Raw genomic sequence first — 17,339 nt, 5'->3', positions numbered from 1 at the left:
ACCACATGGCATGGGTGACAATATGCACTTTGCACTCCGGGGGGCTGAGGACACGGTGTGCACCGTGGACGAACAGTACATGATCTCATTGCAGGACACACGTGCATAAACCATGTACCCTCCATGACTGCTAAAAAAATAATAGTAAATAAATAAGAAAAGAGGAACCAGAGAAGAAAGTACACATAATCTGGAAACACTTCCTCAAAGAAGAATGTCAAATTGGATCTGAAAATGGTCAAGGAAATGAAAGCAGAGATTGTTGCAGATGAGTTAGATGTTCAAAGAGGGGAAGGGAGTGGGGCTGACAGGGAGATGGCTTCTGTGGGACAGAGGGGCCAGGTGGGAGGGAAGGAGCTGAGGGCGTCTGGACAGGTACATCTGCAGAAGAAAATGTAATCTGCCCCAAAACCCCACCAAACAATAGCAGCCATGACAGGAGGGACAAGGGCAAAATGCTCTTGCCCAGAGCTCCGGAGGAAGACGATACGGCACTTACAGAGACGGCACATGCCCAGCAGAAGGAAAATACACTGTGCAGAAGATTCTGGACGTCAGCCTTGGCAGACTACGCGTCAGCGGCAACAGCAACTTGCACCACAACCAGGATGTGCCGCGCTCCGTGATGAGCCTCCCGAGAAGACTCCATTACCAATAACAAGTGACCTTGGGCATGTCCTTAATATCCCTGAATCTACATCAATACACCTGTAAAATGGAATAGGTAAAATGTTCTCCAGAACAATTGGAGAAACCAAGGAAATCGAAGGGGTCCCGGCAGGATGCTGGCCATGTAGGTGTTCAGTGAAGCTGCCGTGGGTGTGAGGCACTGAGAGGAAGCACGGGGCACGTGTCGCCTGGAATCAGCTCAGGAAACCTCCCAGGGGCAGGGTGACAACTTTCACCAGTGGGCACGTGGACGTGTTCACGCATCTCAGAGAAACCCTCCCCTGCCAGCCCCTCTTGAGCCCCACGGCACTGTTGCCCACAGAGCAGCACCTGCTGTGGCCCGAGGTCCTGGAGAGGACACAGGCAGGCACTTCTGACCCGGGGCCCACAAAAGCTGGTTGTGAAATGGATTTAAGAATAACATGAGGGGCGCCTGGGTGGCTCAGCCGGTTGGGCGTCCGACTTCGGCTCAGGTCATGATCTCACGGTCCGTGAGTTCGAGCCCCGCGTCAGGCCCTGTGCTGACAGCTCAGAGCCTGGGGCCTGTTTCAGATTCTGTGTCTCCCTCTCTCTGACCTTCCCCCGTTCATGCTCTGTCTCTCTCTGTCTCAAAAATAAATAAACGTTAAAAAAAAAATTAAAAAAAAAAAAAAAGAAGAATAACATGAAATCTAACCAGAGCTAAATTATATGGAGAGGACCGGGACCTTTCGGATCCACAGCAGAGATCCAATTGGAGAAAATGAGATCGTAGCTGTGCCTTGAATATGTGAGCAAGCGTGATTTCTCTTCTCAAATTCGCCGTAACAAATAAGCGGCCACGGTAGTTCGGTTTATCAAACGGAGCCGAGCTGTTTCCTAAGCTCTGCGGGTGCCTGATAGCGGAGAAGAGGGCGCCTGGGAGAAGCGAGTCCGTAGCGGAGACAGGGTCTCCTGCCTGAGCATCTCCTCTGCGGTGAGGATGAGTTGGTGATGGGGACACGGGAGACCCGTCACATCACGTGCTCCTTCCAAACTTCAGCTCTCTCTTCAGGCCTCTGAGCAGGCCCACAGCCCCAAGTCCCAGGGGCCAACCACCTCTATCCTCGCTCTGCCCTCACTCCCTCCCAGAGCCCGACCTCCGGGCCTGCACCCTAGCGCACCCTCTCTGGTTTCAAGATCATGTCCCCTCTCCTCCTGCCTTCCAGAGCCTCGGGTTTCTCCGCACCCTACTCTCTATAACATTCCCTCTTTGCCACTAACACCTTTATTGGCGTCCGTGTTTCTCACCTGCCTGGTCCCCTCTTCCAGCCAAACGTTTTCCCTCTCGGCCTCTGAGCACGCCTGTCCTTCCCTGTGCTGGGAGGAGGCCCAGTTGGCCAAGAGGCCGGGGAGGAACTCACTGTGGAAGAGCAGAGCCGTCCCTCCTGTGAGCTGAGCTTAGCGAGGAAACACACCCACGATACTGGCATCACCCAGGGCCCCGAGGAGCCAGTGACACAGGGCGCCTGGCTTTGTGAGCCATGCCATGGAGAGGCTGGCTGACGTCAGTACCCTGCAGCTCTGCCTCCTTGGGGAAGTCTGCAGCCAACACTCAGAAGAGTGGGAACCCTTTGTAAAGCGAGTAAACTTCGGCTTTCAAGCCTATGCAATCTGGTTTCATAGGGTTCCTTAAAGCAGACAGCGCCTGTGTAGAAGCAAGCATTTCCAGACTTCAGGCAAATCCGCTTTTCATCTAGTGATCAGAATTGTTACAAGAGATTCTTTTTTTTTTTTAACTTTCTAATTCCAAGAAGATCCCTGTCTTTGGGGGACAGTGCGCCCCTCACTGAAGGGCAGGGACCCCCTCCGACCATGCAGGAGCTCTGCGTCCCCTCCTCCAGTCTGATTTCAGGCAGAAGAGTCTGCAGGAAGCGAACGCACACAGTTCAAGGCACAGGTAGCACAACCGCCTGACACTGGTTACCAGTGGGGAAAAGAGGCAGCACTGGCTGGTGGCCTCAGGGGCACTCGTGGGCCCTGGAACCCTGAAAAACTCCTCTTTCCCTGACCAGGGTGTCACCAAGGCTTAGAGAGACACCTCCCCCTCAGGCTCCTGCCTTGCAGGCCAGGCGGGAGGTGGCCCCCGTGTCTGGACATACCTGCTTATTTATTTAGCTAATCAAGTCATACGGCATGGTTTCAGTATGAGGCTGCTCCTTCTGCTGTCCTGACGTTCCTCGTCGTCTCGTTTTTATTTTTTTCCCTGGAGAATGTGAAGGGACTCTAATCTGTATGATATTTGTTCCTCCTCTCCTGGGCCTGACCTGCCAGGACAGTCTGAAAGATCTGTTCTGCTAATAGCCCAGTGCATGGGTTCACAGTGAAGACATCCATCCTTAAACAGGAGCACCTGATGGCCTTTGTCCCCGTCACCGCGGTTCAAGGACTCTGGGTGAGTGCCTGGCCCACAGGCCTGGCCTTCTGCAGAATTTCAGCTCTGCACTTTTGCAGAGCTCGGAGCCAAAGCAAATGACATTTGTGATAATGAGAAAGCCAAGACGGATGGGAACGGTCACATCAAAGTTGTGCCCGCTTTCCTGAAACTTCTTTGAACATGTTAGGAAGACGGGTGTGCTCTGCGGCCAGGGGGATGGGGAGGGGGTGCCTCCCGCGCGGACAGTGCGCCCCACGCACAGGGCCGGGGCAGGGGGCGCCCGGGGACAGTCCTGCCTGCGTGCGCTCCGGCGGCCCCCACCTAGCAGAAGACGGCTTGGGGCCACTCTGACGCCACGTCGCCGCCTCCCCCGCCCCCCCACCCACCCTCCCGGGCCGGCACACGGCTCTGGGAGCCAGGACGACTGCGGGGCTGCGCGAGGTCACGAAATCACTCGTGGGGGTTCGTCCAAGACGCCTCCAGGCTGCGACCGAGCGAGGTGGCCTGGCGTGGAGGGGTCGGCGCCAAAAGGGTGAGGGTGGGAGGGGCCCCAGAGCCTGGTCCTGGGCGGGGGTCGGCCCGAAGAGGGCGGTGGGCTCAGCGGGGAGTGAGCCGGGACCGCCTCCGGCCTGAAGCCGACGGCGCCCCGCCCCACCTGGCAAGACCCGGGCCCGCAGGCGCCGCCCTGGGGACCCCCCCCTGCGCAGCGGGGCCGGACCTCCCTGGGGCAGGCCCGACGGGGAGGGGCCGCGGAGTGGCTTTGTCCCATAGAAGGAGCGGAATCCAGGCGACGGGGGAGGGGGGGGGGAACCCATGTGCCCGCAGCCCCCGCGGCGCTAATTAGGAAACCGCGGAGGTTGGGGAGGGGAGGCCCCCAGCCTGCTTGTGCCCGAGGGTTGCAGAAGTGCGGGGGGGGGGGGGGGGCAGAAGTGCGGGGGGGGGGGGGGTTTGCAGAAGTGCGGGGGGGGGGGGGTTGGGGCGGGGGTGTCGAGTGAAAGGGTCCCCGAAGACCGCCGCCTGTCTACACCAGAATCGAAGCCTGTAGAATCGAATTCGACGCGGGGCCGAAGAGGTTCCAGGACTCAGAAGTTGGGGTCCTGCTTGCGTCCCCCTCCCCCCGCACCTCTAAGTCCCTCCTCCCAAAAGGCGCCCGAAACTCTCTTTGGAAGGGGCCTGGGCGTCCAGAGGCGCCTGCGGGGACACCCGCGCGCTGGGGGGGGGGTGGGGGTGGGGGTGGGGAGGCTCGTCCCTGCGCCAGGACTGCCCGGCTGGCGCGGGGGGCGGGGCGGGCGGGGGGGGGGGAGGGGGCAGGAAATGCCGTTAATTGGGGGAAATGCACACCAATTGCGCGGCGGCCTTTGATGTGCGCCTCCGGGCGCGGCCCCTCCACGCCGGCGAGCCCACCCGGCGTGCGCCCCACTCCCCGCTCTCCCGCGAGCGCAGCCGGCCGAGCGCCAAGGACGTGTGACATTGGTGTGGAAAAGCAGGGGGCCGTGGGTCTCCTTCCGTCACGCAGCTCTCGTGGGGCCCCTTCCGTCTCTCCCCGAGCCCCTGGCCTCCCGGCGCCCCGGGTCCCGGGGGCGGGGTGGGTGGGGAGGCCGCGCGCTGCGGAGCACGGCCACGCTGACCGCGGTCGCGGAGCAGGAGCGGCCGCCGCGTGTCGGCCCAGCGTGCGTCCACATACAAATATAGTGCTCGTCCAAATGACATTCCGCTCACTCTCCCTCTTGCCCCCCCCCCCTTTTCTTTTCATCATCAGCAAATAAAGATTAGCTGGTAAGATTATAGAAAGCGTTTTCAGGCTGGCGCTGATCTTTATTCCAGAGGCTTTGTGATGATATTGATGATGATGATGGTCAAGTGGACAGTTTGATTTTTGTGTTTGGAGCTAGTTATAAAGAATCAATATTATATCAAGGGGTAACTTTCGTGATAAAGGACTTTAACCACTCCGGCTATTCATCATAAGTCTGTAGCAAGCAGATAGGTCAAAAGAAATTATATTGCACTAAAGAGTGAGCCTTCTTATCTCTCCCATACCAGGGGAATAGGGACAAGCCGATCGATACAGTAGCTGGTGTATGCTTCTTGCAATTATCAATAGCTGCTTTCGCCTTTTGAGGCCTGCATCTAATAATGCAAGCTAATAATAATCGTTTGAGCCTCCCTATGAGCAAGGAGTGAAAGTCGGAGCGGGCCGGCATTATTTATGTAATCACAGGGGCCGAAGTGCCCCTCCTAGGTCTACGTGCAACCCAGATACACAGTCCAACGGTCACAGAAGTACTGTCACGTCGTTTGCATCTGCAAGTGTGAGCACTGTGGCCATGTGCGGACGCTTCTCTGCGTGACAGAAAAAGCCACCAAATGTTTGCCTGGGATGCCTGCCGGCCAGGTAGCCACCGTCCTGTGGCGAACATTCGAGATGCCACAGAGCACAGTCCTAGATGGATTGTACGCGATGCTCCTGGCTGCCATCTATTAAAAATTCCGACGTGTTTACCTCAATAGCTTTGAAAGCCAAGGGGGGGCCGGCAGGAGCTGAGTGGAATGTGGGTGAGGCGGGTGGTCCTGTGTTGGTTTATTTAAGGAGAACATTTCTTTTAAAGGGGAAACCTCTCTTCAAGTGGGTGGACAAAAAGCTTGGAAAAAGCATTTTCAAAAAGCCATAAATATAATTTGGGGCTACGTGTTTCCTAGCGCCCCCACAATGTAACAGAAAAGCAACATCTTTATAATTGGCACTTGACATGCTGTTTGCGTTGGGCTTTGGTACACCAAGCACAGATTTCCTGTTGATGGAAACATTTATCATCGTGACTGCCCCAGAGTGGCAGGTGGTGTTATCAATTACCTCTTCTTACCAATAATAATATTAGTATGGTAATATCTTTGCTCAAGTGAGAACCAATTAGCGGTCACTTGTCACAGCATTAAAGACACAAAATCATGCTGAATTTAATGGCAAGGACCTAAAACAAAAGTTGGGGGTAGGGGAGGAACCGGAGAGAAGGCGGTGAAGGCCAGTGACAAGAACTTTGATGGGGGGGGGGGGTCGGAGGGGGGGATGAAAGGAGACAGAAAATAAAGCTCTGATACTTGAATTCTTCTTCTGTAGGGAGTGGCCAGGGAAACGCGCCCACGATAAAGCACCAACTGTCCCTTAGGTAAAAGTATGCTGTGTGGACGGACACCCAGGTACCTTCAGTAAAGTGGGACGTGAAAACAGAACCCTTCAACCTCCCGGTGTCAAGTCCAGCTTGAAGATAGGCTTTCTGTTTCATCTGAATAAGTGGGACAAATTAAATCAAACATCTAATTACATGTTCCACTAATGTAAAATCTACAGTATTAATTTGTAAATAATATTATTTAAGCAGACAAAACAACAACATGTCGCCTCATAAGACGAAAACAACATTGCAAGAGGAAAGACGATGAACAAATTGGATTTAATTACAGAGAAGAAAAGCAACTTTGGTTTCTGCAACAGTGTTTAGGTATCACAATATTTTAATGGGCAGTGGTCATGTGACGGTAAGCATGTGTGTTCGGCACGCAGGAGTCGCGCCCGCACCTCGGGTGCGCATTTCCGTGGCTGCCTTTAATCCTGTCGCTCATTTCTGAAAATATGCTGTTGACACGCTGTCACCTCGCAATAAATCTATTGTTGTCACTCAAGCTTAAGATGCATGTGCTTTCATTAAAACTTGCTGCACTGAATAAAAACCATTAAAGAAAAGTGTAAGATCTGCGGAGGGAAGCCAGGAAGGCAGAGCAGGTAAGAGAGGAGGTAATGCGCCTTTTGCTTTGCACCTTAACAAAAAAAAAAACACAAAACATAGATCTTGTTTGCCCCGTCGGTGTTTGCAAGGCGGCGCCAGATTCACTGATGTGCACTTTTGGCGAGAAATTTGCGCAGGTTCCCATTTTTCATAACCCCCCCCCCCAACCCTCTCGTCCACGTCTGCTCGATTTTCTCAACGAAATCCCCGAGCAGGGCGCGCGGAGGGCGGCGTGGAGCCTGCGACTTCACGCAGCCCACCGCACCCTGCGCACCGGGGCGGGGACCCGAGCCCACCGCGGGCGGGCAGGTCGGGCCGGCGCAGCTCCGGGTCCTGCGTCGGCTCCCCGCGTGAGCGCCACTGTGTCCACCACGGCGCCGAGCGCAGCCCGCTGCGTCTTCCCCCTTGCAAAGCTCTGCACGACTTGCGCGACGCCTCTGCAATCCGAGGGCTAGCTTCTTACAGATAAAGGGCCGGGGTCCCAGATTCGCCTCCACTGGAGGGACCTAAAAGATCCTCTCCAAGACCACACCTCGTAGAAAATGCAGAGCAAGTTGACAAAATTAAAACAGTCGCGTTCGGAAGTCCCAGGAAGACCTAGGGACATCCTGCCCGTGTGCGGGGGAGAGGCTGGGGGCAGGGGGCGGCGGACAGAAAAGGTGGGGGGCGGCGCGCGCAAAGCAGCCCAAAGAGGAGGCGAGGGTGTTGTGGGGGCCAGCAGGCTGCGGGGGAGCCGGGCTCGGGCTTCCTCTGAAAGGCTTCGGACGCTGCGGGAGCCTACGTTTGCCGCTGCTTCTTAAAGTGTGGGTTTTTAAAAACAGGGAAAGAAAGAGAGAATTAACCGGGTCACAAAAAGCAGTGCACCTTTAACCAGGGGTCCGACCCACCGAGGATTGTTCCGAGTTTTTCTCCTCTGGAAAGACGGCACCGAAATCCACCTTTCTGCCGCGGCTTTGCAACTTCCCCCAAGTCTTGCCGGTCCTGCGAATTCTGCCAGAAACTTCCATCCGCCACAACCGCCCACCCCCACCCCCCAACACGCTCCCTTCCTCTCCCCCGCCCCCGCTTCCCTCTGACCAGCTAAGTTCCCGGCCCGCTCGCCCCAAAGCCCAGGCTGCAGGCTGCAAACTTTTCACCGCCTAGCGCCAGTGCCGGATGCTAGAGCGTCCCCGAAATGCTCCAAGCATTTGCCAAAGTTCACAGGGTAACGGCGACGGGCGGCCGCCTCCCCCAACGGCTTAACCAGAGAATTGTGGTGTGAGGCACACAGCCCCGGACTTCAAATATCTTTTATGTGCCTTTTTACTCTTTTCAAAACCAAAATCACCCAAATGAATATGCCTGCCACTAAGAAGCAAAAACAAAACCAACCTTAAAGGTTTTTGCTTTTTGCTTTTTTTGGAGGGGGAGACAAATGTGGCGGCGGGGGCTGTTTGGAGACGATTCGGACCCGCGCGCTTCCTTCCTCCGAATGATTTTCCTCCAGCTCAAAGCTGTTGCTTCGTGAAACTTACACAATTAGAGTCGGGAGAGAGAACGCAGGCTGGGAAGGGAGAAGATTCTAGAACGGAAAAGAAGCCTGCGGAGAGCTGGGCGAGCCGCGCAGGGTCGGGGTCCGTCCCGTGGAGGAGGGGGGTTCCCGCAGCCAGGAGCGCCCCACCCCCAGCCACGCGAGGAGCTGCAGCCCTCCTGGCGCTCGGGGCTGGAGAGTCACCGCCCGCTCCCTCCCCCGCCCCCCCCCCCCACATCGCACGACACCGGGGAGGCCATCTGTGCCAAAGCTTCGTACCACACAGGGCCACTTGAGAGGACAAAAATAAGAAATTTGGGAAATGAAAAAAGACGAACTGGGACCAGGGGCAGCGCGCGCGCGCGGCGGCGCCAGGGCCTGGGGCATATCCTGGTGGCCGCTCGGGGACCGAGGACACGCGCGAGAGTGAGCACGCGGGAGTGGGCGAGGGCGCGTGTGCACGGGGAGGGCGGGGTGCGCGCGCGGCGCCAGGGCGCGTGCGTGTGAGCGCGGGCGAAGGGTGGGCGAGTGTGCGGGAGCGCGCCGCGCCGGCCGCCCGAGGGTGCGGGGCCAGGCCCGACGCGCGCGACCCTCTCACCTGCACCCACCCACCCCACCCCACCCCCCGCCGCAAATCACCCCCGAAAGTCCTAGAACGCAGCGGGCCGAGCGCGGCACTTCCCTGGACTCGGAACTTTGAGTCGCGCGGCCTCGGGGCACCTTGTGCCCCTGCCCGCTCCGCAGGCGCCCCGGCCCGGCACCCGTCGGGAAGGGAAGCCGGTGGGGGTAGAGGTGGGGGGGGGAGGGTGACACCGCGGCCCCGCCGTCCCCTCCCTCCCCTTGGATTTCAGGAGCCGGTGGCGGCGGGGAAGCCCGGCGGGCGGGGCGGGCGCTCCGAGTCGGAGGGGCCCGGGGGGGGGGGGGGCGGAGAGACAGGGGGGCGCGGGGAGGGGAGAGGAGGGGAGGGGAGGAGCCGCGCGGCCCGCGCCGCTTCCGAACCGGAAAGTTGGTCTTGCCGAAGTCCCGCCACCCCGGCGTGCGCACTCCGCTCCGCTCCGGCCGCGAGCCTCCGAGCCGGGCCGGCCGCCGGGGGAGCCCGCGGAGGGGACGCGAGCCCGGAGAGGAGAGCCGGTCCGCAGCCTGGGGCACCTGAGCCCGAGCGCGGCCGGCGCGCCGAGCGAGACCCGCCGCCGAGGAGCCGAGCCGGCCGGCCCTGCGCGCCCGGAGCGCAGGCGGCGCGGCGCCCGAGCGGGCCGGCGAGACAAAGGCGCCCGGGCCGGAGCCCTGCCCGCGGCCGCTCGCTCCGGGAGGGGCGGCCGGGCGGCGGCGGCGGCGGCGGCGGCGGCGGCGGCGGCGGGGGGGGGGGGCGCGCGCGGGGCGCGGGCGGCGGCGCACACGCTCTATAAAGGGGCGAGCCCGGCGCGCCGGCGGAGACGGCGCCGCGCGGACGCCGCCAAAGTTTGCCGCCTGCGCCCCGGGCAGCGCGGCCGCCGCGCCCCGCGCCCCGCCGGCCCGGGCCCCGCGGAGCGATGTGAGCGCCGCCGCGCCGGGTCCCGCAGGCGCCCCTCGCCCCGCGCGGCCGCTAATTGCGAGCGCGGCCTCATTTGCATAGGCCGCCGGGGCCGCTGGAGGCCGGCCAATCGGCGCGGCCCGCCGCTAATGGCCATGCATTATTCACCAGCCTAATTGCTCAGCCCCATGCGCGGCCCGCGCAGCCGCCGCCGCCGCCGCCGCCGCCGCCGCCGCCCGCGCCCCGCGCCCCGCGCCCCGTGCCGTCCCCGCCGGCCGCCCCGCTGACGCCGATGCCCCGCGCGGGGCCCGCGCGCCGCTAGCAGCATGTCTCGGCGCAAGCAGGCCAAGCCCCAGCACCTCAAGTCGGACGAGGAGCTGCCGCCGCCGGACGGGGCTCCCGAGCACGGTGAGGGGCCGCGGGGGGTCGGGCCGGCGGGGCGCCGCGCGGGCTGGGGGAGCCGCCGGCCGCGGGGCCGGTGCGCGGTGCCCGGCCCCGGCGGGCCGGCCGCGGGGACCCCGGTCTTGCCCGGAGCGCGCGGCGCGGAGTTGCGGGCAAGTAAAGTTGGCTCGGCTGCCGGGAGTTGGGGCGCGGCGCGCGGGCGCAGCGGGGCTCGGGGCCGGCTGGGGGTCGGAGCTGCCGGGGGAGGGAGGCAGTGGAGCGGGGGCGGGGTTGGGGGGGGGGCGACGGGAGGTGAGCCCGCGCGCCGCAGCCTCCGCGCTAACCCCCGGGCTCCCCGGGTACGGACGCCGGGCCCGGCCTCGGCTACCGCGCGACCCCCGGGCCAGCGCGGCGGCGGTGGCGGCGGCGCGTCCCGGGCTCACCTCCCGCCGGACTCCGGGCCGGGGAGGCCGGCCGCCCGGGCAGCTTTGTTCGGGGCCGGGGCCCCGCGGCGGTGCGCGCTCGGAGCGGGGCCGCCGACCCCGACCCCCCCCCCCAGCCGGCCCGCCCCCACCCCCCACCCCGCCCCGGCCCGCCGGCCTCGTGTGCCCCGAGGGCCGCGAAGCCTGCGGGGGCCCGGCCTTCCTCGTGGTCGCCCCGGGACTGAAGCCGGGCGAGCCCCGCCGCGGCCTGGGGGTGGTCCCTGCGCGCGGGGTGTGGGGGGGGGGCGGGGGAGACCCGGCTTCCCTCCGGCGGTGGCCGGGCGAGCGGGGGGCAGCGGCCGGGTGTCCCCGGGGGCGGCGCGGGGCTCGGGCTGCCCGGCTGGTCCGCTGGCCGCAGGGCCGGGCAGCCCGGACGCGGAGACGCGTCCTTGTGCCGCGAGCCCCGGGCCGTGCGCACGGAAACAAAAGGACAGAAAAGTTTATCACGCGGCGCCGGAAAGTTTGGCGACACGGGTGCGTGTTCGCGTCGGGAGCCGGCGGGCGGCGGGCGGCGGCCTCGCCCGGGTCTTTTTGTGGCCGTGGAGGTGGGGAGCCCCGCGTGCAGCCCGGGCACCCGAGATGAGAGCGGCAGATATGCTAAAAAGAAACGCTTGCATATGGTGGGTAGATTAGGGACAAAGAATCTTTTTGTCATGGAAATGGTTTTTTTTTTTTTGTTTTGTTTACTTCATCACATAGAATTTCTCACACTTGGTTTGTTTTGTATTGGCCTCAATGACTACATGATCAAATGAATGGATTTATTTCTGCCGAATGAGAAAGACAGTCTTTCCCTCAAAAGAACTACATTGCATCCCAGCGAGGAATTTTAAAGCTTTATTATTGTGGCTGCTGAATAGCTTAAACTCGGCTTTCACAGCCGCCCCAAAATGCAACAATGTAAATACTTCTCCGCTTTGTAGGCTCCTTATCAAAATGTGCACTGTCTCCTTCTATTAAAGCATATTTTAATTAATAGAGTAAAACCCCTCGTGTTTAACAATTAGCAAGCCGAGGCCCTGCTATTCATTTTTAATTCCACGTCAGAGCCGGGAGCCCGGTGAGCTGATAGTGTAAACACGTTGAGGGATGTGTAGCCCACATTCGAAAACCCAAGATGCAGCAAATTATTTACCAGTCCGCCTCTGGATCCTTGCCCTTACCCAGTTTATTCGGTGCTGAGACCTACTCAGGATTTTCACCCGTCGTCGTCCGATTAAAGTTTGTCAAGCTGGTGTTTTCCACCGTCGTTGGGAATTGTAGTCAAGACATTGCCACAGTTCCTGATCGTATTTTGCAACAGGCCAGAAATAGCCTGTCTGGGGCTGAGCCTTCCTCAAGTAGTGTGTTTCCTGGATTGTTTTAAGGGTACTTTGGGGGGAACTGTTTAAAAAAATAAGTTCTTTCTGATTTAATTATTCTGAACTGATTGTTGGTGGAGTATAAAAGATACCCTGTTCTCTGCTCACTCGAGGAATGCTCGTGGATGTATTAGTCTGTCGTGATCGTCGTGAGTAGGATAACGAAAATATTTTTCTTAAGGGAAATGCTGGTGAAAGCTCCCTTACTCCCAACATGAATCACATATCCTGGAAATTTTAATTTTGTCAAATGCCGTTGGAAATAAACAGACCGTGCATGAAGTTAGAAGAGAGCCAAGTTAGTTTACAGGGTCGTGGAAACAAAGTAAATACTTCTTTTGTATCACTTTGGGCGTGACATGTTAATGAAAGCAGGAGACGCGTGAAGAAAAATGGAAGGTTATCGATAATGCAAATACACGCAGAATTCTCAGTGCAGTGCAGGGGACGGCAGCAGGGCACAGCCATGTTAATTTACAGTGAAAAGAGTTTATTCCCCAAGAAAAGGATTTCCCAGGCTTTGGTGTTGAGGCAAGCAATGAAATGGTAGCAATCCAGAAATAGCTCCAGTGTTCCCCAAACCTGAGCACCCTGGCAGAAATGAAATATGACAACGTGTCTAAAAGGAGGAAAGGTAGTGATGGCCGATGGTAAGTTCTAGAGTGACCGTGTTGTAGAATTTTATTTTAAGGATGCCGGAGACTAAACGTTCCCTGTGAGAACTGTCTTCTGAGACGGCAGATCATTTCATTCCTATTTGTGAATGTGATGCAGCCTCAGAATTCAGTTGAATGTGTGCCATCAATAGTGAAACCTTTTGAGCCAGCTGAATATTTTTCTTCTAAGAAAAATTAATTAAAACTTGTGCCGGAACAGCACGTATACCCCTACCGAGAACTTTAAGAAAGTGTGGTACCGCTGTCCTTTGTTGTATTAAATACATCCTAATAAAGATGTATATTTTATTGTCGTTACGCGGAAAAGCTGTATTTAAGGAACAACAAAAGCGTGTTGTAATTTAAAACAATTTGCCATCCTGGATTTTGTTTGTTAGCACTAATTGTTTCAAAGTGTTTTTGTTTTCTGCCAACTTACACTCATATGGCTATCTTAAAAATCCTTTTAAATGTGGTGAGCATGTGATTGAAGAATTTACCAGTGGTATTCACAGACTGTGTTTAAACTAAGGGAAAGGAGGCCACCAGCCCTCGGTGAGGAGATCCTTTTTCTTTTATCTGTATATGCATGGTTTGCCTGGAGTGCTCCCCCAGCCCACTACACGCATTTACAATTCAGCATTCCAAAAGGAAACAATACAGAAGCCACTTTCTAACATTCGTAGGCAGATTGTTTTCTCTGAGACAAGAAAGGTGAAAAGTAACTGAGGAGAGCGGGAGGAGGAAGGAAAAGAAGAATTTGCAAATATTTATCTTAAAAATAACATTTTAAAAACTTAACCCATTTTAAAATGCCTAATTGGGTGGTCAACACAAAGCTCGCCAATTCCCACCTTCCAGAGAAAGAAGTGATTACGTGGCAGTTAGGGGTTTTTTATGTACATTTAAAACTTCACAACACATGCATAATCCAGTATTTTTAGATCTGTTCAGAGCCACAAAAAGAAGGCAAGCTGATTATTGTTTGCATACACGATGATGGCAAAAGTGGGTCAGATTTCATTTTCAACTGGAACCTCTGAGAGGGTTTGCCATTCATGTCTAGGTAGCTCTGCGAATATCCCGGGGAAGTCAACGAAGATCCAGCCAGGGCGCCCGTTGTGTGCACTGAGCATTAGTAGGAGTTTAGCATTCCTAACTGTGAGAATTGACACAGGAGGTTTTGGTTTTGGTTTTGGTGTTTTTTTTTGTTTTTTTTTTTTTAAGCAAAATAAGTCTTAGCTGCTAATGAGGTAATGCACTGTCTCTTAATGTTGCAAAGTAGCTCTAAGAAGGATACGTCTTGCATAATATTTATACAGCAGGAAGTTGTTTTTGTTCTGTTACTTTTTATTTTCCTACATGATTTGTAGACCAGTCACCAGAATAAGACCAAAACATGCTAGGAAGAGGAGACCCGGTCCCACTCACCCTGGGGCAGGTTGGAGTCCAGCACGTGGCGAGTTGTCACACGTGTAAAATCTGCGTAAAAACTGAGCGCTTTAATTCTGCTTTAGACACACTCTTACATTTAAAAAAAAAAAAAAAAAAGTCCTGCTCTTAAATTTTTCTCTTGTCATTTGAACAGTTTTAGGACTTAAAATGCAGCTAACTGTCAGTGTGGTTTCCAAGCAGACAAATAGCCCTAGTCATGTTACAGAAAGTGTAAAATATTAACTGAAATAATGAAATGCCGTAATGGGCTCCATTTATGTTAGAGATTAAGATTGATCTGTTGGTTAATTAAAGGGGACCTCCTCGCCTCGGCGGAAGTGTCCACCGGAGACCTGATGGCACCACTGCGGTGTCTGAATCTTGTCCTCCGTGGGCCTGTCTTTTCCAGTCGGCCCCGGTCTGCTCAGGCTGCCTCTGCGGCCCACTCCCCGCTCCACCAGCCCGGCCCCGGGAAGGCAGGGCTGCGGAGTGTGGGGCCCTGGCTCTCCCCGAAGGTGGGTAGTTAGAGGCGCCGTGACAGGCCTTGCTGATTTAACCTTTGCCTGCTTTGCCCTGCCAGGGGTGGCCACTAGATGTCAAGCTCATAATACAATTAGTGCATCTGTGCTGTTGACCTTGGCAGCCGGACTCAACACTGTTCTATTAAGTGTTAACACTGAGTCTGAGAGTTAACTGGAGACCCGCGAGCCTGCTCCGTGCTGCCCGGCTTATCGAATGCCCATCTCCTCCGGCACAAGTGTTTATAGTTCTTAAAGAAGAGAGGACGGTTTCCTTTTGTTCGGCCGTTCCGTCTTGAACTGTGTAATTAACCCTGCAGGTGCCGTGGCACTTCGTCTGAATCCGTGGGCCTCCCTGGGCCCCCTCTCGCGAGGCGGCGCCGTTTGCTAATTCCGTCGTGTGGCTCTGTACGTGCAGAGCCGCCGGCCTCAACGACCCAGGGCGCTGGCTTTTCCCAGATGGCCTTTGGCGTATGTGGAAAGCCGTAAGGTGCCGACAGATCACGGAAATGATTTAATAACCCAACCCCGGGTGCAGGGCGGCTGCACCCAGCGCGTCGGAGCCCTGCTCCCGGACACAGTGCACTGATGCTTCTCCAGGGCTGCTGAGACCCAGGTGTGTCTGCATCTACGGGGTCTCGCTCACTTCTGGCTCCTGCGTGTGTGGGCTACTCCCGAGGAGGCGTGCCGGTCACGTGTGGCTCTACACCGTGCTCGTCTTCCCCAGAAGTGACCCCACACGAACCTTGTCTGCCCCCCTCACCAGGTTCTGGGTGACCTGGGTCGCCCGGGTGCCGTATGTCGGGAGTCGTTGCCGTGTGGGCACGGGCCGGACCATCCGGAGGCAGCGGCCGCTGTGCGACCCCCACAGCGTAGCAGACACCTTCGTGTGGCGCGAGGCGTCCAAGCCGAGGTCGGGCCGCGTGTGTGGCCGCACTCCACCTGCGCGACTCCATAAGGGGAACCGTGTCTCCCCCCCCCCCCCCCCAGATGAGAAACTGCAGAGGTTTGAAGCAGAGGACGTTTGGTGACTGTGCCACAGGTGGTCCTTACTTAACAAATTTGAGATGTGGGCCACTGAGGCGACAGAAGCCCGCGCGCGGGTCAGTGCTGGCGTTCAGCATAACCAGAGCGCCCCCCACTGTTCAGCTCCATGTGCACAAGCTCGGAGGTCCGGGGAAAAGGACAAAATTTTTCTATTGCGTCTGGAATTTCTTCTACATTGTTAAACACAGTAGGGGTCTCTATTTGTCCCCTCCTGTTTCGCAGCTTGGGCTCAGTGTGTGATAATTCATCTTTCTTTATGGGATTCAAAGCTATCATAAGGAGTTAAAAAGAATTAATTTGCAAGAAAAGAAGTGTCTTCTAACAATTCAGGAAAACTTGAAAAATGCTTTCTAGAGTTTTAAGGGGTGGTAAAGGCAAATGAGAAAGTACTTTTTCCTTTCCCGAAGGCCCACGTGGCATTTTATGGTTCCCAGTTAAAGTGGAGAAGTTAACATCCCTTTCCCGGCACTGAACGATCCTTTTGTTAATGGCAGAGAATTAAAAGTGGGTAGCAGAAGCGTAGCAGGATGAACGTGGGCATCTGGGGTTGGTAACCAAAATTATAAACCCCTGTTTACCACGTGTTTGCATTGGGCAGCTTATTTAGTAGGTACTGTGCTCCTGCAAAGAGAAAACCCAAGAGCCCTGCCAGGAACCACGTTTGAAATCGAGGGAAGCTCAGATATTCTTAAATCTGTCGCCACAGTGCTTCTCACTTGTGGCTCTGAGAAGATGGTCGTGAGGGTGGGTTCTCTGCCTGTCGTCTGCCACCTCGGCCCTCAGAAGACTGTCAGACACTTTCAGGCACTGGAAACACGATACGCGTTATGTAACAGCAGGCATTAAAACTGAGAATAATGAAACGGTTTGGGGGGTTCCTTTCCCGTCGAGGGATCTGTGCCTAAGAACGGAAACATTTCTCGTAAAGAATCCCCGTGTGTTTTATTTTCAAGATTGGTGTGGTAGGGGTTCTTTTGTTAGAGGCTTTCTTTAAAAGGCTGCGGGACCTATTTTCCTTCTGTAGACCCGAGCAACGCAGAACTTGCTCGAGAACATTCGGAACAGTGATAAAAGCCCCAAAATCCTTCAGTATAAGTAGCAAGTGTGGGGATAGCTGTGAACTAATTATGCATTTCCTCTCGTAAACTGAAGCAGCTTTATTTTTCAGCCCCTGTTCTCTTCCCTCCCCCGACCGCGTTCAGGAGAACCGGTTCAGCCTTAAAGCTCCAGCGCCCAGCTTGAAGCCACGGCCGTACATGTCTGACCAAGGCCCAAGGAGAGTTTCCCTGGAACAGCCTCTTCCTCGCAGGGCCTGCCGCGGGTCCAGCATACGCTCTGGGCACCTTCGGGAGCAGCCTCGACCAAACCCTCTTGTTGCCCAGGATGGGGGGGACGCCCTTGGTTGCTGGCGAAGGGGTTAGCGGCTGTCTTCCCTCCCTGTGGTCTGGCCCCTGCCCTGTAGATGCCTGCCTCAGCCCGGCCTGTTTACAGCCCGAAGTCTCTCCATCCTTGAACGGGCAGGATGCAAAAAATAAATTACTTTGGCAATAGCGATGACGATTATAATGCTGGGTTTTCAGTCCCCTCCCTT

At 56.7% G+C, this 17,339-nt stretch overlaps 1 protein-coding gene across 1 annotated transcript in view; it reads left to right on the top strand.

Moving 5' to 3' along the window:
- The first annotated feature begins 10,195 nt into the window (after positions 1 to 10,195).
- The window catches only part of SALL3 (spalt like transcription factor 3), a 17,387-nt gene continuing 10,243 nt past the window's right edge, over positions 10,196 to 17,339 (top strand). Inside the window, 1 exon segment of the mRNA XM_032595447.1 lies at positions 10,196 to 10,277. Coding sequence (XP_032451338.1) covers positions 10,196 to 10,277 — 82 coding nt within the window.

Source organism: Lynx canadensis, chromosome D3, assembly GCF_007474595.2.
Source record: "Lynx canadensis isolate LIC74 chromosome D3, mLynCan4.pri.v2, whole genome shotgun sequence".
Taxonomy (NCBI): Eukaryota; Metazoa; Chordata; class Mammalia; order Carnivora; family Felidae; genus Lynx; species Lynx canadensis.
This window is presented reverse-complemented; position numbering and strand designations above follow the sequence as displayed.